Below are 21,596 nucleotides of genomic sequence, written 5' to 3'. Positions count from 1 at the left end.
TTTCATTTAAATTAAGACAGTTTAAAGCAGCATTTTTCTTCTGCATAGTAAAGTTTCAAAGCTGTAATAAGTCAATGTGTTCAGGTGTAAACTTTTGAAAGAACAACCATAACATTTTGTTCAGAGTGACAGACAACCTCCATTCCCAAGGTGTTCATAACTCTGAGAGTCTACTGTAAGTGGGTGAAATATTCAAAATGGGTATCTGGATGAGATAATATATGAACAGAGGTGTGTGGTGTTTTTTAGCAGATAAACAGAGGATTTGATAGATACCAAGTCAAGTTGTTAACCTCCAGGGTTTAAGGAAAGCATTTTTTAATTTAATATTTAAAGTTTAATACTGAAAGTACTTTTAAACAGTTGTTAAACATAGCTGAAGTACATCTCTGCTGCTGAGTGCACCTGGTAAACCCTGTCTTTCTGTTTTAAGTCAAATGTCACTTTAAATTGGCAGCTAGAACTGTGCCTTAGAATACAGCATCAAAGGGACTAAAACTAAATAAAAAATATTTAGCCAGTTTGGAAGTTGGAGAGTGTGCAGATTTAGGGATAAAATAATATTTGTACCTGGAATTAATGATTCCCTTCCCCCGCCCTTTATTTGTAATGTAAACCACAAAGTTAAAGCAAAAGCCCTTTGTTTTTCACCATCACACTGCAACACTTCCGTGTCCCTGCTATGAGCACCTGTAGGGTGTCTGGCTGTCGTATCTTGCTGGTATTTCATGCAAACATTGTTTCAGTTACTATTTGTGGGTTTTCAGCCCCTAAACTATGCTTTGACTAACACATTTTAAGCTAGACAAGCATGTTTTTCATCCTTTAGCAAAAATCTTACACAACTTAGCCCTCATATGGGGATGTACAGAAATAAGTATCTGACCCAACTTTTCAAAAACTCTGAATGTCTTTGTATTTTGGAAATTTTAAAACCGTAGTAGATGGAACCAAGGAAACCTGTGGTAGTGCTGCATGGTGCTAGCATTGTTAATACTAGATGTGCTATTTTATTTTCCAGCCTGCATAACCTGAGGCTTCAGATTCAGAGTCAAACCAGGAAGGAGGCAAACTGAGGGTGTCTGCGTATACAGTATTATTTTTTGGAAATATTGCTGCTCATGGCAAATTCATTAGTTTATAATCAATTGACTCTTGTTAATCAACTTGATTATGAAATGGACATTGCATTATAAAAATACATTAAAAGAACATTAAGATTGCAAAATCCAGCACTCAGAAGTTAGGAAATGCCAGATCTGAGGTTAACCATGCAACATTAATTTAGCTTTTTAGTGCATATGCATTATGATACAGTCTTTAAGTACATGATCACAGGGTCACAGGCTGATAATTTAGACACTCAAAAACATTTGATCTAAGATATTAATGTTTGTGGTTTTGCCCTAGGTTTTGGCCTAAAGTAAATTACAATTTTTTTTGTCATCGGACAAATGCGAGGAGTGTCTAGATTAGTATTTTAAAACATATTAGTTAATTGGCAATTGGCTAATTTGAGTTAGAACAGGAACAAACTCTAGTCTGCCTACTTTTACTCATGCTACTAAAGAAGTCAGGCAAAGCGATATGAAACATATAAACTAGAATTGTTTCCTATAACTGAAATATTTATATTTTTTTTCTGTAAAACATGTGGCATATACCAAATACATGGCATTTTGATATGCTATAAAGATTTTCAGAGTGATTTTTTGAGATAATCTGTATAACTCACTCTTGGCTTTGGCAGTCTCTTACTAATACATCCATGGTAAACTTATGCAGATCAAACTTTTGTACCACACAAATATGTTGTTTTGGTGTCTTCTAGAAGTGTGCTCTGAGAAACGTTCAGGACAAAAATGTATCCTTGCCCTCAGTACACATCACAAATCATCAAGAGAAGTAATTTCTGACTCTACAAGAGCTGGTCTTGTGTCTCAAGAGATGAAAGGCTTGTACATTAACCCACTGTACCAGCCAGTGAGGCACAAGTAAATGTGGATTTACTGGCAAGATGAGTTTTCAGGTTGCATTTATATCTTATTAGATAGAAATTGGGTCTTTGGAGGATAGTCTAGTGAGGGATCATAAATATTTGAGTTTAAAATAATTATAATGAGAGTATTCTGCAAGCCCACATTTTCCTCTGAGAACCTTAATTTTATGTCTGTCTTTGGAAATAGGGCTGATTATCAGCTTGCCATATTCTGAGCACAGCTAGATGGGGGTAGGTACAAAGGAGCAGTGTGCAACCACCCCAACCCCAATCCTGAGGCTAGTTCTGAATCAGTTGGATTTTCAGTGTAGATTAGAGAAGCTTCAGGGCTGCTCTAAACAAGGTTTGGGTGGAAACATCATTTAGGGATAATTTATTAAAGGGGAAACTGTGTATGCTAGTAAAGAGGGTAGGAAATAAATGGGTAAACTACAGATAGAAGCTAGTGAAGAACCGTCAATTGTAAAAGAGTCCCATTTAAACATAACGCATGAAGGCAAGTAACTAAATATTGACAAAATTGTATAAGTGCATATGTACAAATGCTAGAAGTCTAAATACTAAGATGGTGAACTAGAGAGCTTGGCATGAAATGAGGATATTGATATAATAGGCATCATGGAAACTGAATGGAACACAGTAATATCAAGGTACAAAATATATAGGAATGACAGTGTAGGCCCTGCTGGTTGGGGAGTGGCATTATATGTGAAAGAAAGTATGGAGTCAAATAACAGTACCATAGAATCTCTATGGATAAAAATTCCATGTTTGAACAATAAGAGAAAAGCAGTAGGACTGATCACCTGACCAGGATGGTGATTGTGAAATGCTCAGGGGGATTAGAGAGGCTACAGAAGCAGACAATGCAATAATAATGGGGGATTGCAGCTATTCTTATATTGACTGGATATAAGACCTCAGAAAGGGATGCAGAAATGAAATTTCTAGACACATTTAAATGATTCCTTCTTGGAGCATCTAATCCTAGAACTCACAAGGGGAGAGGCAGTTCTTGATTTAGGCCTAAGTGGAGCATAGGATCTGGTCCGAAAGAGGGTAAAACTGAACCGCTTGGTAATAGCGACCCTAGTGTAATTAAAATTATGTCTTTGTAGGGGAAAAATACCAAAGAAACCCACCACAGTAGCATTTAGCTTTTGAAAACGGGAACTATACAAAAATGAGGAGGCTAGTTAAATGGAGATTAAAAGGAATAGTCATAAGGGTGAAATGCCTGCAAACTGTACAGAGGCTATTTAAAAACACCATAATAGAGGCTCAAACAAAATATATATCCCAAGTTAAAAAAGAAAAAGCCACTCGTGCTAAACAGCAGAGTAAAAGAGGCAGTTAGAGGTAAAAAGTCATCCTTTAAAAATTGGAAATCAACTACTAATGATGAAAATAGAAAGAGGCATAAACTCTGGCAAGTCAAGTGTAAAATATAAGGCAGACCAAGAAAGGATTTGAAGAGCAACTAGCAAAAGACACACAAACTAACAGCATTTTTTAAAAGTACATCAGAGCAGGAAGCCTGTCAAATGGTCACTGGGGCCACTGAACAATCAAGGTACTGAATCAGTGCCCAGGGAAGGCAAGACCATTGTGGCGAAGCTATGTGAATTCTTTGCGTTGGTTTTGACTGCAAAGGATATGGGTGAGATCCCCACACCTATATAGATCCCATGCCAACATAGCGTGTTTGTACTTTCAGAAAACCTTTCACAAGGTTCCTCACCCAAATGCTCTTAAGCAGAGTAAAGAGTCATTGGATAATAGGGAAAGTCCTCTCATGGATCAGTAACTGGTCAAAAGATAGGAAACAGAGGGTAGGAATAAATGGTCAGTTTTCACAATGGAGAGAGATAAATAGCAGGGTCCCCCAAGGAGCTGTACTGGGACCAGTGATGTTCAGGATATTCATAACTCTCTCTCCACTGTTAAGATCATTTAAGAACAAAGCTGACTGAAGAGTTACAAAGGGATGTCACTGAAATGGGTGACTGGGCGGTAAAATGGCAGATGAAATTTGGTGTTTAAATGCAAGGTAATGTACCTTGGAAAAAATAATTCAAGTTCTACGTACGAATAGATGACATCTAAATTAGCTGTTCACTCCAAGATCTCTCTTTTTTGAGTAATATCTTGGATAGTTCTCTGAAAACATCTGCTCAATGTACAGCAGCAGTCAAAAAGGTGAACAGAGTATTAGGAACCATTGGGAAAGGGATAGATAATAAGATGGAAAATATCAGAAGGTCGCTATATAAAAGCATGGTTCGCCCACACTTTGAATACTGTGTGCAGTTCTGGTCGTCCCATCTCAAAAAAGATATATTAGAATTAGAAAAAATGCAGAGAAGGGGAACAAATATGATTAGGGGTATGGAACAACTTCCATATGAGGAAAGATTTAAAAAAAAACAACTGGGACTGTTCATCTTAGAAAAGAGATGACCAAGGGGAAATATGATAGAGGTCTATAAAATTGTGAATGGTATGGAGACAATGAAAAGGGTAGTGTTGTTTACCCCTTTGGGAAACATAAGAACTAGGGCAGGGGGTCTCAAACTGGGGGTCGGGACCCCTCAGAGGGCCACGAGATTATTATATGGGGGGTTGTGAGCTGTCAGCCTCCACCCTAAACCCCGCTTTGCCTCCAGCATTTATAATGGTGTTAAATATTTAAAAACACTTTTTTATATATAAGTGGGGGTTGCACTCAGAGGCTTGCTATGTGAAAAGGGTTACCAGTACAAAAGTTTGAAAACCACTGAACTAGGGGCACTTGATGACATTAACAGGCAGCTGGCTTAAAACAAACAAAAGGAAGTACACAGTCACACAACATAGTCAACCTGTAGAACTTATTGCCATGGGATGTTGTGAAGGCCAAAAGTATAACTGGTTCGAAAAAATTAGATAGGTCCATTGATAGACAAGATGGTTGGGAACGTAACCCCATGCGCCAAGTATCTCTAAACTTTCAACTTCCAGAAGCAGGGACTGGATGACAGGGAATGGATCACTTGAAATTGCCCTCTTCTGTTCTTTCCCTTTGAAGCAGCTGACCCTGGTCACTGTCAGAGACCTCATACTGGGCTAGATGGAACATTGATCTGAGTGGTATGGCCATTCTTACATTCTTATGCTAGCTGCCAAGGGGCTGTTCTGGTGTCTGGACATCATCGGGGCATATGGACACTGTGTTGGAGCCCTCTCTTTCAAGGGCTGGGATGGATTTACCTACAGTCTCTCTTGCACTGGAGGGATCCACAACTAGCAGATTTAAGTCGGCCTTCTACCAGGAAAAAAGGCACAAAGCAGGCATAATGGGTCCAGTTATTTCTCTTTTGGTTAGCATTTTTAAAATGCAAATCCTAGATGCTTGTCACTGTGCGGGAAGGATGGGACCTGATAGGATTATCAGCTGGCATAGGCAGGCTGATGATACAAATAACATAATGGGAAATTTGTTTTTCCTCAATCACTGTGTTTTCTTGGAGGCCACCGCACTCACTCCTGCCTTTCCCCACATTCTTCCTTAAGGGCTTAGGTGCTGCTCACTCCCTTTAGGGCCCAACTCTGCTGTTTATAAACCCAATTTGGCTGCTTTTTCTTTCCACTTGGCTAATTGAATTTGCATGGCATAATGGCAGTATATTTATAGAACATCCCATATTGTGCCTCTTAACGTAAAACATGGCAACCAGCTTAATTCAGTGGAAAAGTGGCTGGAGGAGAGAGCGGGCTGTAGCAAGGAGGAGAGGTGGTGCACCTCGGGACAGCACAGACCCCACTGGATCCAACAGCAGCAAGCAATATGGTAAGCGCAGGGAGTCTAACTGCCTGGCTCTGTAGGGAACCTAGGGCAAAACCCAGTTCTGCAAGAACCATTGAGAACATTTGCTGGTGGATTGTCTCTTTTCCCCGCCCCCCCTCCCCAAAAAAAAAATTGGTAACCCTAATCAGGTCTTTTAAGGAGTATACTTGAATTTTGGCAGCCTATTTGCTGCCCTATTTCTCAGTACTTCTCAATTTCATATATATCTGCTCTTTTCAAAAGCGTAGAGAACCCTGTCTTTCAGCTTGTTTTTCTTTCTGTTGAAAGAATTTAACTATATTTTTTGTTTACTTGTATGTTGGTAACATGTTGCATTAGATCTAGGACATGGGGAGAAAGAGGCGGCCAAGCAGGATGCAATTGTTCATCTGCAATTTTTCCAAATCTGAAACAGCTCATGTGCCACACCCGTGAAGAGCGTTTTCTGGGTGTGGGGTGCTGGAGAGCATTTTGCACTGTAGCATAGATACGCCTTGATCTGTCCCACCAAATCTTGTAGCTTATTCTGTCTGGGAGAGTGGCCAGGCCATAATATGGGCCAACACTAATTCATCCACTGAAGTTATTCCAAGACCACCACTTCTTCCGCTTCTTATATGCTACTCCACAAAGTAAACTGCAGTGTGCATAGAGCATTCTGGAAATATGAAGGAGAAAGTGGTGCTTTTGTCATTCAAACAAATCAAGCAAGAAAGTGCAAAACATGGGCTCAATCATACAGCCCTTAAATTATGTGAGTTGTTGCCCTGAAATGACTTATGAGCTGTAGGATTTATTTTTGTAATGACTGTTGTTTGAATGTTTGTCATTAGAAAGGATTGTGTCATAGGACATGACACACGCTGAATGTACAAATGAACTGGGAAACACAAACGAGCAAAACAGCGACCTAACATGAAAACACACCAAACAAAATAAAATCATATTTGCAAAAATCTGCAAACTTGAACTGACTTGTTATAAATACCATATTTTTGTGTAGGATCCCCTGTCCTCCCCTCCTGTGCACAGTGGGATGTTAGTTCCTTGAAAGTGAATAGAAAATCCCTTTTAATTAAAAGGGCAGAAAAAAGAGAGGGCACTCTTAAAATCCCGAATCATTAGTTAGATATCATTAGACTAAAAAGGATATTTTTTTTTTCAAAACATTGCATGTTTCATGCTGTAAGAAAAGCAAATCTGTCTATAGGCAAGGAAGTGTACTTTCAAGTTGCTGGACAAGTAAGGCCCTACAGAGGCTGCACAGTTCAGTTAAAGGTACAGAAAGATTGGAAGGACAGGATACAGATGCCTCAGTGTAGATGCTAAGCATGGGGTGAGGGGATAGGAATTTTTGAGTTCTAATCCCAACTCTTTCACTTACTGTCTGGATGACCTTGTAAAGTCATTTAATCCCCTGTGACACTTTCTCCATGTGTAAAACTTGGGTAAAGATACTTTTACTTCATTATTGAAGTGCCCAGAGTGCATGCAACACAACATAAAATGTGGTCCATGTCTGAGAAATTTACAATCTGAAAAGACATATGATGCATGCTAGAAATCCCAGGAGAGGGATTATTTGAGCATATATATTTGTTAATTTAATTTGGAGATGACATTTGTACTATTGTGGTCTGGGTTTGAAAGGAGCAAGATGCCTGGCATACTGGGAATAGGCTGTGGGGTCAGCAAGGGAGAAAGCATGAAGATGAGAGGAGATGGGGAGAGAAGTGAAGTAGGATTCATGAGCAAAGGTGATGGTGGTAATAACTGAGAACAGCCAGGCAGAGAAGGTTTGAGCAGGAATAGAATGTAAGGAGGGCAGTTGAATTTGGGTGGGAATAGGTGAGAGGAGGTCTGTGGCGGGATTGAGTGTGAGGTGATATTGACCAAGTGGTGGTAGTTGCATTCTAAATGGAGTGGGGGAGATCAATACAGGAGTGGTGGAGGGCAGAAAGATGATGCTTGAAGTATTCAGGAGGATAATCAATGCATGGACAAGCACTTTAGCCGTAGGCACAAGAGTGGAAATTTGGAGATATTGGAAAAGAATGAGTAGGGGTTGGTAACTACTTGGATATTGGAGAATAGGAATGGAGAGGAACTGGGGGAAAAAAAAAGGTTGTGAGCTTGGCTGAAAGGAAGGGCGGGCAGTTGCAATGGAAAAAGAAGAGAGGAAGTAGTGCCTAAGAAGAAAGAAATTAGGAGTTCTTTGTGTCATACGTGGCAGGGGGGTTGTGAAGATGGCTTAATGTTTGTGCTGTGATTTGAGATACAGATTACAGTAGAAGTGGTAAATAGTTACAGCACTACTAGTTCTAGGTAAAAACTTCTTCATACTGCAGGTATTAAGAGGATCTCACTTTCTGTGAGACGCCCAGACTTTAACCAAACTCCAAAGATAAAGTTAGAGAAACTCCCAACTTTAGAAAATAGGAAAATTAAGTCATCCAAGCAGATTGAACTCTGTCCTCACCCCTGCTAGCCTTCTGTTGTTTCCACTACCACATCTAGATTTTTGGAGAATGTTTCTTTGTCAGGACTTTTAAGAGGTTTTTGCGGCTTGTGGCAGTTTTGGCTTTTTCACAAAGTGAATTGTCATGGCAGTCTGAAAAAAGCCATCTTTAAATCTGAACACTTTTTTTTTTTTTTTTAAATTGTTTGACAGTGTTGTAAGGTTAATTTAGGATTGGATAATTTATGACTATATAATACTATTGCACCTGTTACTATGAATGTATTTTGACTGCATATTAGTAGCAGCAAACTCCTAAGGCAGTGGTCCCCAACCTTTTTGGCTGGCGGGCGCCAGCTGAAGGACCACTGCGGCGGTGGAGCACCCGCCGAAATGCTGCCGAAATGCTGCTGAAACGCTGTCAGTGACAAGCGGCATCAGCGAGAGGCATCCCCGCCAAAATGCTGCTGAAATTCCGTGGCATTTCGGCAGTGCTCTCCCGGGGGCCAGGAACACTGAATTAGGTTCAGGCCTCCATGTTCTGTTCTCATTTCCTTAAGTCAGGCAGAGGAACCCTCTCCTATCACTCCCTGATATTTGACTTGGCTGGTCTGGGGTCCGTGCCTCTTGTCTGTGACTGACAAAAAGTGCTTTTTAGTGGGATAAATGTCTGCCTTTTTTTCTCCCTTCCCTCTCTGCTGCTCCGTTTCCCCCCTTTTCTCTACAGAAGAAGCTCATCTCCATGTCTGTGAAGCAGATCTGCAACTTTTTTGGGGACTGACCACCTTACTTATGGCTACCTCTAACTCCCTGTTTCACCCTTATCACTTTTTGTGTGGCAGAATCTCTTCTCTTTTGCCCAAGCATTGGGGGTTGGGTATGCATTGCAACAGGGTCTTTCCTACCCCTCATGACCCTTCTAGCTGCTGGGTGCAGTATTGGGTCCTCTGCTGCCTTTCCCCAGGCCATGGAGTGTAGGGCAAGGGCTTGCTGAACCAGGCCCTTTTTCTCCTCCATGTAGGGAAAAGGACTGGGGTGCTCGTGGGGTGTTTGCAGTAGGATCCTCTTCTTACCTTGTAGACGTGATAGAAGAGGATCCCTAGATGTGAGTTCACATCACCTTCCTTTTCTCCTCTTCCTCCAGTGACAGTTGCTTATCTCACAACAGCAGGGGGGCAGAACGCAGTGTCAACTCCTGATGGGTTCTGCTGCTCGCCCAGCAGTCATGGATGGAGGAGAGGGAGCAGGCCTCTTTCCCTTCCTCCCCCCCCCAAGTTCTTTCTTAACATAGAAACATTTGGGGAAGAAGAGTTTCTAGGTCCTGTCCCTCAACCCTGTGACCAGTGCTGCCTTGCTTCTCTCTTGCTTTTTTCTACTCCTTTCCTGTCACACACTCTCTCCTCTCCTTCCCCAACCTGTTGTTAGTTTGTATAGAACTTAGTGTCCTAGGCACTTACTCACTCACCTGTCTCCCATCTCCCGCTTTTGCTATTCCACTCCAGCCTCTGACCACCTTTATCCTCTTACCTCTACTCCATACAGTTTTAGGGATAGACCCTAGGAGGAGTTATAGTATTAACCGCTAGAAATAAGTGTATTGCTTCCCTAATCACAGTGAATAGGTCTGCTAATGATCTTCGCTGAGACAGCACATAGAATCATAGAATATCAGGGTTGGAAGGGACCTCAGGAGGTCATCTAGTCCAACCCCCTGCTCAAAGCAGGACCAATCCCCAGACAGATTTTTGCCCCAGATCCCTAAATGGCCCCCTCAAGGATTGAACTCACAACCCTGGGTTTAGCAGGCCAATGCTCAAACCACTGAGCTATCCCAGGGAGATAAAAAAAAAAATGACACTGGATTAGGTTTGAGTACCAAAGGCATATCTTCTCAGCCTGGAATGGATATTGGTAATGCTGCATTTAAACCAAAGAATTCTCTCAAACTATCTTTTTAAAAATAAATAAATAAATACATTGAGTCTTCTGAGCAAAAGCAATGGTCCAGATCCTCAGTTGGTTTGACTTGTGGCATAGCTTCAGTTTACACCAGCTGAGGCAGTATTTGTGAAGAAAATGTTGTTCTGCTTACTGGAAGGGGAGAGCCAGTGGTATGTCAGAGGGAAAAATAGGTGGGTGGATACTTCTGGTTTCAGTTCTATCTTTGGCCAGTTCCATGATGAAGGAGGCACTTGGTTATCAGAATGAAACGAGATGATAGGACTATCCTAAGGCTGACACACTTAGTTTTTGGTTCAGTTTTACATTAGTGTTCCAACACAGATTTCATTCTGAATGTGCCAAATGGGTGCTAAAGGTTACATTATACATACAAGTTTGCTATTTTGCAAAGGTTATTTAGAGCTTTCTGAGAATAATTATACAGTACATCACTGATTAGTTTTTGGCAGTCTTCAAAATGTTTCAGGTCTGTGCCTTAAGTAATGAAAATGATTCATTCTCCATGGTTTCTAACTCAGTGGCACTGAGGTACTAGTAATAAATTGCCTTGGGAAAATTATCCTTTCATGGTGTGACATTGAAAAGAAGTGTGAAATGGTGGATTTGCAATAGTTTTTAGAAAATTGAGTGTGTGTTTGGAAGCAAATATTTACTAAACATTTTTATACGATTGTTTTATGCTTAAACAACACTGAAAATTACTACACATTTTTGTACCAAGCCACTAGCTTTGGAGAGAAAAACCTTCCAATAGATACTGATGGTAGAAATTCAGGGAAAAAGATTCAAAGATGAGCAAGCTAGCATAAAGCCTGAGGATCAAATACTGATCACAATGAAAACTTTAGCCTTTCATATGGGGAGTCCCTGTAGCTTTGATAGTAGACAGGTTTAGACCGTCAAAGCAGTGCTTTTATGCATTCATACAAGAATGTGCTATTCTCAAATATGCTGCATGCTGATTAAACATAACTCTGTAACATATTTTTCTCTTGCGGGACATTAAAAAATATCTCTCTAGTAAATTCAGCTGTACTGTTAAGAGGATGGAAAAGAGGAATTCTAAGGTAGGTAATCCTTCACCTAAATTATCACCCCACATTAATTTAGGGTTTATCTGGTCAGAGTTAGTGTGCAGCAAGCTGTGATGTGAATCTATAGCACATTAGCATGCGCGTATCAACTGTCCATGTAGACCCTACTACCACCCACTCCTTCATTTATACTAATTTTAAGAAAAGTTTCACCATATTTTGTGTATTGCTCTCATACTGGGTCCATATTTCTGAGACTATATGAATAAGAATGACAGAAACGCAGCAATCGTATCATTATTGCAGAACTTCACAAAGCCTTTTACTATATTGTTCACTTCACTCTAAACTTTAGAACGAAAGACTCAATGTGGTAAATGGTGGTGGATTAATTAACTTTGTTTAGCATTGTTCTGCATATGGCAAGATCAAAGCTTGTGATGTTGGTGGTAGTTTGTATTCACAGAAATCCTGTACATGTGCATAGATGATAAATGCTTAATTGTGTCCTGTGAGGTGTGCAAGTCAGACAAAGGAGAGAATCTGCAAGATGAGAGGGGTGTTTGGCTTTTGAAAGGCAAGACGTCAGAAGACTTTACAAATATTAATGTAAGGTTCAACAAATGGCCCACATGACTTCAGTGAAAATGTTAGTTCAGACAAGAGCAACTGCCAACAGGAAGACCCAAGGTTTTGGGTGTAATGAGCTAGAAGGAAAGATTTAGGGCCAAATGTTCAGTTTGGAGTGCCTCAAAATAGGCATTTAAATTCATGTTCAGACACGTTTTACGTGTCTATGTTGAGGTATCTGCATTTCGAAGGAGGAAAAAAAAGGTCATGTTGGGGTAGAAATCTGAGGCATAGCCTTTTAAAAGGAGTGCTACAAAGATGAGATGGAGAAATTGTTCTCCATAGCTCTCAGCTGTAAGGTTAGAAATAATGGCTATTTTCTGAAGCAAGAAAAGGTACAGTTAATAGAAGAAGCTGTTTTGGTAAACTCAACAGAGCAGTGGGACATACCACGAAAAGGAATAAAAATATTATTAGTAGAAATCTGAGTCATATTTTGAGTAGCCAAAAGTGCTGAGATTAAAGTAATGGGAAACTCACTCTTTTGGTTAGCAAAATTCCAGTGGGCTAAACTGGAGGGTTTGGGTCACACCCTAAAATTTTGCTTGGAATATTGAGTTTGCCATCGAGGCTTGACCACTCCCCTGACTACAGGGTGTGGCAAGAAGCTCTGCTACCTCTGTTTTCTATCTCCCACAAATCCTTGGGAAAGATCTCCCAGGGAGTGGGATACCTGCCTTACTCCCCCTCCCCAATTCAGTAGCTTCCCACCCATTCAGTAATGTGAAACTGGAAATTCTCCTTCCTACTTGTTTTTTTAAAAAGCCGTTTACTTCATTTGGGGGTCTGAAGGAGAATGAATAATCCAGGTTAGGGAAATTGCATTCAAACCTCTGTGTAAAGCACTAGCAGACATTTGATCCTATAAAAATATTGCAGGATACATTGTACAAGTAAAGAATATATTTTTTTTATCCTTAAAGGTTTTTATATAATTAAACCTATATTTTGTGACTTAAGCTACTTGAGGGTGAACTTTTAAGTGTATTCAGTGAAGTTGGTGGTGGCTCAAGGTTTTAATAGCCATCTCTGTCCTGTGTATGAAGGAGGAGCACAATATTATTTGTTATGTATTGCTCTCTCTTGTGTGTAGACTCGTGGCCTGACACTTGCATTAGCTTCTGCTGAAGTCAGTTTTGAAATTCAGCACAGCCATCCCTTAGCTCAGTCACTATTGGCTCTGACCATCTGGTAAGGGAACATCTTATCAGGTTTAGGCCCAGGTAGTAAGGTTGTATGTAAGAAAGTGCCAAAAGATTCTCTCACGTATGGTCAGATGGAGTTGTGGCCATTTTCAGATTTACATGGTAATCTTCTCTGGCAGCAGACTGGATTGGTCTATGGGTTATTTTTCCCTTTCTCCGAGCACCTTGCAGGGCTCACGTGGTAAGACAGCTGTTATACCTAGAAGTCGGAGCTAAGGACAGATGACACATCTTTATGTGCTCATGATGCCCTTAACAGGAATCATTTTGAGATAATCAGAATTGTGCCTGGGAGACCTGTGGTTCTCAAGTGGTTGTGCACCAAGAGACTGTGAGCGGTCTGTATGTGTACAGTGAACAGAGACTGCGAGGACTGGGCGCCCCTGAATAACTGTTGGTTAATTTTGATTTAAGGTTTTGGACAGAGGCCTTTTAAATGTGAGATCTAGAGTTTTATTGGCAGTTCTGACGAGTGGCGTAAGGAATGTGTCACTAGCTTTTTGAGATACAGAATGAATTGAAGTTGACCTTTTTTATGCTTTGAGGTTGCCAAAGGTGACCTAGTTGGTGGATTTCTGCCCCTATGATTTTGATATATTTTGATGTACTAATTTTCCCTGCCCCCACTAAAGCATCTTGAACTGTAGACTCACTGGTTGGATGAGGCTAAGAGAAGCACTAATGCTTGCTGTTAATGTCATGACTATGTGACGAGCAATGCAAGATGACTCAAATCTGTGATTGCATCTTTGTCAGCCTGACTTGAGAACCTTCAAAGAAGTTTTGTCTTCATACATTTGACACTGCAGTGGCCAGTCTGTTGACCTAATAAACTGCTCTAAGAAGGGTACGTTCTAGAGAAAAACTAAAATCAGAGTTGTTATACATCAATTTCAAAGCATTATAAGAAGAACAGTTTTTTATTTCCAATAATTCTGGCTGGTGTAAAATCCTATTTAGTTTTATTTGTTATAATTCTTTGTGTGGAAAAAGTAAGACTCCACATTGAAGTAATTAATTGTAGTATATTAATTCGTACACTTCTATGCAAGGTTGCTTTGTGATTGAATATTGAGCCTCGATGGAGCAGATGGGTGATTCCCTAAAGTCGTACCTGATATTTGTACCTCTAAATTACAGGTGGACACATTCGTTAACGCTAGCATGCTAGTTACATACTTCCAGGTATGTACACTTTGAAAACAAAGCACAGGAGATGCGCACACACACAACCTACTAGTTCAGAATCATGTTATACAGACTGTTGCTGCTTAGTGTTTTGTAAAGGTATTTTGACTGTAGAGGTAATTGAAAAAGTTGTGTTTTTACTATGAAGAATCAAATACGACATCACATGAAAAGAAAGACCAGTCAATTTTTAACTGTAAACTTATTTCATAGAATGGACTCAAATCTCAACCAGATACCTTCGAGAGCAGCTGGCAAAGATTGCAGAATTTTATCATGTGTCCTCAAACCAAGGCAATGGCTCGGTTGCTATGCCTCAAGAGGTGGAACAAGCCCTGAAGCAGTGGGAATATAATGAAAAGTTGGCATTTTATCTGTTCCAGGTAACCTTGTAAAAAGTGCCTTTTGGGGGATGACTGTATTAGGTAGAGTCCAATTTTAAAATGCACTTTGTTTGCTCTTTCATAATTTGCAATTAGCAGCTTACAATTTGTGCATGTTTTGTTAAAATTTGCTAGGTATGATATTGTTTTAAGTTTTCTCTGTATTAGATTTGAGGTTAAATGCATTCAGATTTAGAGACAAACTTTCAACTGTTTTTTAATTGTGGGTACCTGGTTTAGGACATCTGGAGTAGGGCTTCTAAGGACAATTTTTTTGGTGGCCTCAGAGTGTGGCCACCAGCAAGAGTTGGTGGCTGCTCTCACACTTTTCACTACAATACTTAATTAGCTTTAGGAAAAACAAATAAATATGCACATATACACGTCCAACTCATTGTAATTTATTTATTGCTAGTTAGTAAGTCTGTTGTGAAAGGTGATATTACGAAAATACAAGTATTGCTTTTCACAGCAGACTTACTCAGCCCTGGCAACTTTGGGGACAAATTAAGGCCTGGATTGAGGGTTGGGAAGGTAGCAGAGGCCATGGGCAATGAGGTTTGGTGAGTTGGGGGCTGGGGGTGGCAGCGAGGGGCTGGAGCCTGAGGTCCCGCGGCCAGAGCTGAGGTCTGCTGCCGCACAGCTGGAGCCCAAAGTCCCGCTGCCAGAGCCTGCCAATCCACCACCCAAGGGCTGAAGGCCAAAGTCTGAGCCGCACGCCCCTAGGAAGTTCGGGAACTCACTGACTCCCTACTCCTCCCGCATTGTGCTCCCGGAGTCTCCGAGGGGGGGCAGAGCACAACCGCTGCTGGTGGCCCCAGCAATCAACACCAAGGCGGGGTATTCAGGAGCAGCAGGGAGGGGGAGGGGCCACTATTTTGTCACCCCTCCCCAACCCCCGGAGGTTGTGGCTGCTGCAAGAAAAGCCCCTAGTGGCTGCATTTGAGAAACGCTGATCTAGGGCCTGGTTTCTCAGAGATTCCGTGGTTCTTTTACTGGAGTTGTGGGTGCTCAGTACAGCTGAGGATCATGTACTACTAGGTCTCTGAGGCTGTACACCAAAAATGGAGGCATCCAAAATAGAAATCCTTTTTGAAAATCTGGGTCTCCTTTACCATGCCTCTGGTGTATGCACAGTTATTGTTACTTTGACAAAGCTGCAACTTTCTTGTCTTACCACTGATTAATTTTGCATGAAGTGGTTTTAGACCTTTTAATTTAGAAAGAAATGCACATTGTTATCAAACTTCCCATTTTCAGTCACTGAAACAGATAATGAGCAAATTAATATCTTCATTCAGGTGCAACTTGCTGATAGCAAACTTGTAGCTTCATATTTGGTAATGAAAGAGCTGTTTGTTCATAATAGGATAGTGTAATTCAGCTCAACTGTAATTTGAGGTTTTGTGTGTGTGTGGGGGGGGCGCATAGGGGAGCAGAGGGTGCTCCTTCCATAAGCCTAGTTTTCTGACCAATTTGTATGAATGAAGCACAAAGAGGTCAGATAGTATGTGTTGGACAGTGGCTTGAGCAGGGTTAAAGCTCAAGATTCTCTGAGCCCTTAGTTGATTAGTCACTTCCTCAGCCCATTAGACCCTGTGGCTTCCATAAATGCATTTTCAGCATGTATTTGATTCCAGTGCTTGTCCATACATATTCCATTCTTGGTACACATGCACCCAGTGCATTCGAGTTTGGGTTCTTTTGGCCAGCAGTGTCTGAGGGCTGTACCTATGGCCTGAGTGTCCTCGTGCCTCCAACCAAGGGCATGCGGGAGGGGTGACCCCAGCTGCTCCTCAGTTCCTTCTCACTGCCTGTGGCTGAGAGTCAGATTTGAAATGTCTGAGCTTTGTTGCTCACTGTGCAGCCCCACTCCCCACCCATCCCTTTCCAGGGACCCCTTTTCAGGATAGCATGTTACATCAGGAGGTGCAGTCACTGCCATATCTCAGAATAGTGGAAGAAGAACCTCAAGAGCCTGGGGAGGGCTTTTACCCTCATTACTTTCTGAATCCCAGAAAGCAAGAGGGCTGGCACCTTTTTCAGGACCTGGAACAACTGAACACGTTAATGTACATGTTCAGATTGGTAACTATAATTTTGGTAATTCCAACTCTAGATCCATGCGACTGTATATAGCGTTCACTTCCAAGATAGTGATTCACCCTGCCTGTAGAAGGTATCTGAGATGACAAGTGGGCAGTTCCCACTACCAGGACAGTGTTCTACCATTTTGCCAATTGACAGCATGAGGGGTATTCACAAAATGCCTGGCAATAGTGGGGACTTAGCTCAGGAAACAAGGAGTTCAGATTTATCTGTGTTTAGATGATTGGCTCATTTGCAAAAATTGCATTGACAGGTTTCACACTCCATACTACAGACTGCAACTTTTCATCCCTTAGATCACAGAATCATAGAAAATTAGGGACCTCAGGAGGTCATCTAGTCCAACCCCTTGCTCAAGGCAGGACCAAAACCAACTAAATCATCCCAGCCAGGGCTTTGTCAAGCCGGGCCTTAAAAACCTCTAAGGATGGAGATTCCGCCACCTCATTAGGTAATCCATTCCAGTGCTTCACCACCCTCCTAGTGAAATAGTGTTTCCTAATATCCAACCCAGACCTCCCCCACTGCAACTTGAGACTGTTTCTTCTTGTTCTGTCATCTGCCACCACTGAGAACTGCTGAGCTCCATCCTTTTTGGAACCCCCCTTCAGGTAGTTGAAGGCTGCTACCAAATCCCTCCTCACTCTTCTCTTCTTCTGCAGACTAAACAAGCTCAGTTCCCTCAGCCTCTCCTCATAAGTCATGTGCCCCAGCCCCCTGATCATTTTTGTTGCCCTCCGCTGGACTCTCTCCGATTTGTCCACATCCTTTCTGTAGTGGGGTCCCCAAAACTGGACGCAATACTCCAGATGTGGCCTTACCAGTGCTGAATAGAGGGGAATAATCACTTCCCTTGATCTGCTGACAATGCTCCTACTAATGCAGCCCAATATGCCGTTAGTCTTCTTGGCAACAAGGACACACTGCTGACTCATATCCAGCTTCTGATCCACTGTAACCCCTAGGTCCTTTTCTGCAGAATTGCTGCTTAGCCAGTCAGTCCCCAGTCTGTAGCGGTGCATGGGATTCTTCCATCCTAAGTGCAGGACTCTGCACTTTTCCTTGTTGAAACTCATCAGATTTCGTTTGGCTCAATCCTCCAATTTGTCTAGGTCATTCTATCCCTACCTGCCAGCATATCTACCTCTCCCCCCCGGCTTAGTGTCATCTGCGAACTTGCTGAGGGTGCAATTCGTCCCATCATCCAGATCATTAATAAAGATGATTGAAAAAAACTTGCCCCAGGGGCATTCCGATTGATACCGTCTGCCAACTAGACATCGAGCCGTTGATCACTATCAGTTGAACCTGACAATCTAGCCAGCTTTCTATCCACCTTTCTAGTCCATTCATCCAATCCATACTTCTTTAACTTGCTGGCAAGAATACTGTGGGAGACCGTATCAGAAGCTTTGCTAAAGTCAAGATATATCACATCCACCGTTTTCCCCATATCCACAGAGCCAGTTATCTCCTCATAGAAGGCAATCAGGTGGTCAGGCATGACTTGCCCGTGGTGAATCCATGTTGACTATTCCTGATCATCTTCCTCTCCTTCAGCCCCAGCACCGACCCCTGAGGTACTCCACTTGATACCGGCTACTAGATCTACTAGGGTTGCCAACTTTCTATTTGCACAAAACCGAACACCTTTGCCTTGCCACTGTCCCGCCCCTCCTTTGAGGCCCTGCCCATTCTGAGGCCCCATCCCCACTCACTCCATTCCCCCCTCCCTCTGATGCTTGCTCTCCCCACCCTCACTTGCTCATTTTCACTGGGCTGGCTCAGGCGGTTGGAGTGCAGGAGGGGGTAAGGGCTCTGGCTGGGGGTGCAGGCTCTGCAGTGGGGATGGGGATGAGGGGATTGGGGTGTAAGAGAGTGCTCCAGGCTGGGACTTGAGGGGTTTGGAGAGTGGGAGGGGGATCAGGGCTGGGGTAGCGGGTGGGGGTACAGAGGTGTGTGAGGACTCTGGCCTGGGGGTGCAGGCTCTGCGGTGGGGCTGGGGATGAGGGGGCTGGGGTGCAGGAGGATGCTCCAGGCTGGGACCAAGAGGGTAGGAGAGGGATTATGGCTTAGGCAGGGGATTGGATGCGGGAGAGGGTCAGGGGCACAGGCTTCGGGTGGCGCTTACCTGAGGCAGCTCCCAGAGGCAACAACATGTCTCCCCTACAGCTCCTATGTGGAGGCACGGCCAGGCGGCTCTGCGTGCTGCTTTGTCCACAGGCACCACCCCTGTAGCTCCCATTGGCCGCAGCTGCCCCTACGCCTAGGAGCCGGAGTGCAGACATACTGCTGCTTCCAGGAGCCATGCGGAGCCACAGCAGATAGGGAGCCTGCCTTAGCCCCGCTGTGCCACCGACTGGACTTTTAACAGGCCGTCCAGGTCAGCGGTGCTGACTGGAGCCACCAGAGTCCCTTTTCGACTGGGTGTTCTGGTCCAAAACCGAACACCTGGGAACCCTAAGATCAACAAGTAAGCCAAGAAAAATCAGTACTAACTCCAAGTCAAAGAATGAAAGTCATAGGAGGGGCTTTAGTATCCCTGAGGCCAATGGCCTACCTGTAGCCATTGTTTAGGTTGATTGATAGCACTCACCTCCAATAATTTACGCTGCTGCTTGTGAGCCACAAGCAGTGGAATATGCATGAACAAGTATTCAAAGAAAATATTGTTACTTACCCTACAGTAACTGCTTCTTTGAGATATGTTGTCCATGCATGTCTCATGACCTGCCATTCGTCCCTGCGGAGTCTGATAACACCTGGATTCTGTATTGGGGGAAGGAATTGAGAGATAGTTGAGGCCATCCTGCTCTTTATGCCCATGTTCAGTGCACGAGGACACTCAGAGTGCAACTGTTGCACACCAATGCATACTGCTGGCCAAAAGAATCTGATCTCAGGTGTTTGGGCATATTTGCATCCACCGTGGCATGTATATGGACAACACATCTCAAATAACCAGTTATTGTAAAGTAAGTAACTGTTTCTTTCTGTCTCTGTTGTTGTAAGTTAACTTCTTGTAAATCAAAATTATTAAAAAAAAAAAGTGTGACTACAATAGCTATTTTCTATAGACTAACCACTGTACAATCAGTATGGGACTAAAGCCAGGTCACATGCAGGGATCCATTCCTGGCATTTGAAGGTTTCTTGGTTTCCCACTTGCAGAGTACTAGACTACACTGTCAGTCCTCAAAAACCAAGAACAACAAATTGATGCTGAATTAGTTTTCTGCTCCATGGAGAATGCACTTTGTGGAGCTCCCCTCCTGGATGTTCAGCCTTGCTCTCCTCCTGCATGGTCCACTGTGCACTCTAACTTGCCTGGCCTGCCACTAAGCACCCCTTTCTAGTCTGATTATTAAAAATAACAGTAAAAAGGAATTCTGTTGTGGGGTAAATCACGAAAGGTAGCGGGAGGCTGTTCATGGAGAGTGCGTACACCCTGCCAAGCTGAAGGTCTGAGAAGGGGGAACCAAGACAGAAATGAGTCTCTCTGGTGCCGGGGGTCAGGCTTAGAGCTGTCATGGTAGTGAATCAGTCCAGAGGATGGGATTCAGACAGTCTGGTGAATTTGAACTGTGTGCATAGTCCATTCCAGTTCATGGTTGCTTCTTCATCTGCTGGGCTCTTTGAGTAGCATTTGCTCTTGCATATTTTTCCTTCTAGGCTAATTTTTAAAAATCTTTGAGAGTTGTAGGGTCTTATCATCAAGCCTTAAAATCATTTTCATTTGAGTCAGGAGATCAGAACCAAGTGGCATTATAAAGGAGCATTTGTAACAAAATTATAAAGCTTCTTGTGTGCTGCTTCCAATTAATTTTGATGCAATTTAAAAAAAAATTCTTTCAGGAGGGAATGCTTGAAAGACATGAGTATTTGACATGGATACTGGATGTTCTGGAAAAAATCAGACCTGCTGACGATGAACTTCTTAAACTCTTGTTACCGCTAATGTTGCAGGTACAGAACATAGTTTAAAGCTATAGTTACTTTTGAAAACAATTATATTTTAAAATATCCCAGGTAACATTTTTTTTTATTTGGTGCTCTTCAGTATATTTTAAAAAATTGCTTATATACTAATGTTCTACCTACACAATGTACTGAAATCTTTTTCCAAATGCTTTGTATTTGGACTAACCTACAATTTTATATGCATTTTTAATGCTTCAAAATTCCTCATGCCTTGAATACATAAATTAGGGTTTCTAAATAGAAAAACAGGGCCAAAAATGCTCTTTCAGGACAGAAGATTTCAGAACTGTAGACCAGTGTTTCAACTATGTTTTTTTTTTTCTCTGAGAGATCTTCTAGGTGCATTAGATGATCCCTTCTAATGTATGTATGTTAGATAGCAGAATTGTAGTGAAAGTGAGTACCTTGAAAAGGCTGTCTTGCTTATTATATTATGCATTTTTTTTTCAGTATTCTGAAGAGTTTGTTCAGTCAGCCTACCTGTCCCGTCGCCTTGCTTATTTCTGTGCCAGACGACTGTCTTTATTGCTAAGCGATACTCCTAACCTCGTAGCTGCACACTCACCTCATATGATTATTGGACCAAACAATCCTCCTTTAACAGCTCCAAGTCCTACTGCAACAGGTCCTGTGGTGAGCCCGGTACAGCTAGCCTGTTCAGATTTCTTTTCCTGCCCACAACATCGTCCTCTAGTTTATGGACTGAGTTGTATGCTGCAGGTAGGTAGATGTTTTCAAGGCTCTAACTATTCTCATTGCAGTGTATGTGGGGACTCGATGATTTATGGGTCTAGTAATGGGATAAAAACTCTTCTATGTAT

At 42.2% G+C, this 21,596-nt stretch overlaps 1 protein-coding gene across 12 annotated transcripts in view; it reads left to right on the top strand.

The window, feature by feature from the left end:
• Positions 1-21,596, top strand: part of MED12L (mediator complex subunit 12L) — a 330,165-nt gene that overhangs the window by 59,230 nt on the left and 249,339 nt on the right. For all 12 annotated transcript variants that reach the window (XM_039487294.1, XM_039487298.1, XM_039487297.1 and 9 more), the window contains 3 exons: positions 14,516-14,685; positions 20,650-20,760; positions 21,226-21,495. In XM_039487294.1, the coding sequence (XP_039343228.1) occupies positions 14,516-14,685; positions 20,650-20,760; positions 21,226-21,495 (551 nt within the window). The remainder of the gene's footprint in view (positions 1-14,515; positions 14,686-20,649; positions 20,761-21,225; positions 21,496-21,596) is intronic.

This window comes from Mauremys reevesii, linkage group 9 (assembly GCF_016161935.1).
Source record: "Mauremys reevesii isolate NIE-2019 linkage group 9, ASM1616193v1, whole genome shotgun sequence".
NCBI lineage: Eukaryota > Metazoa > Chordata > Testudines > Geoemydidae > Mauremys > Mauremys reevesii.
Note: the sequence above shows the minus strand (reverse complement) of the source record. Positions and strands in the feature narration are given on the sequence as shown.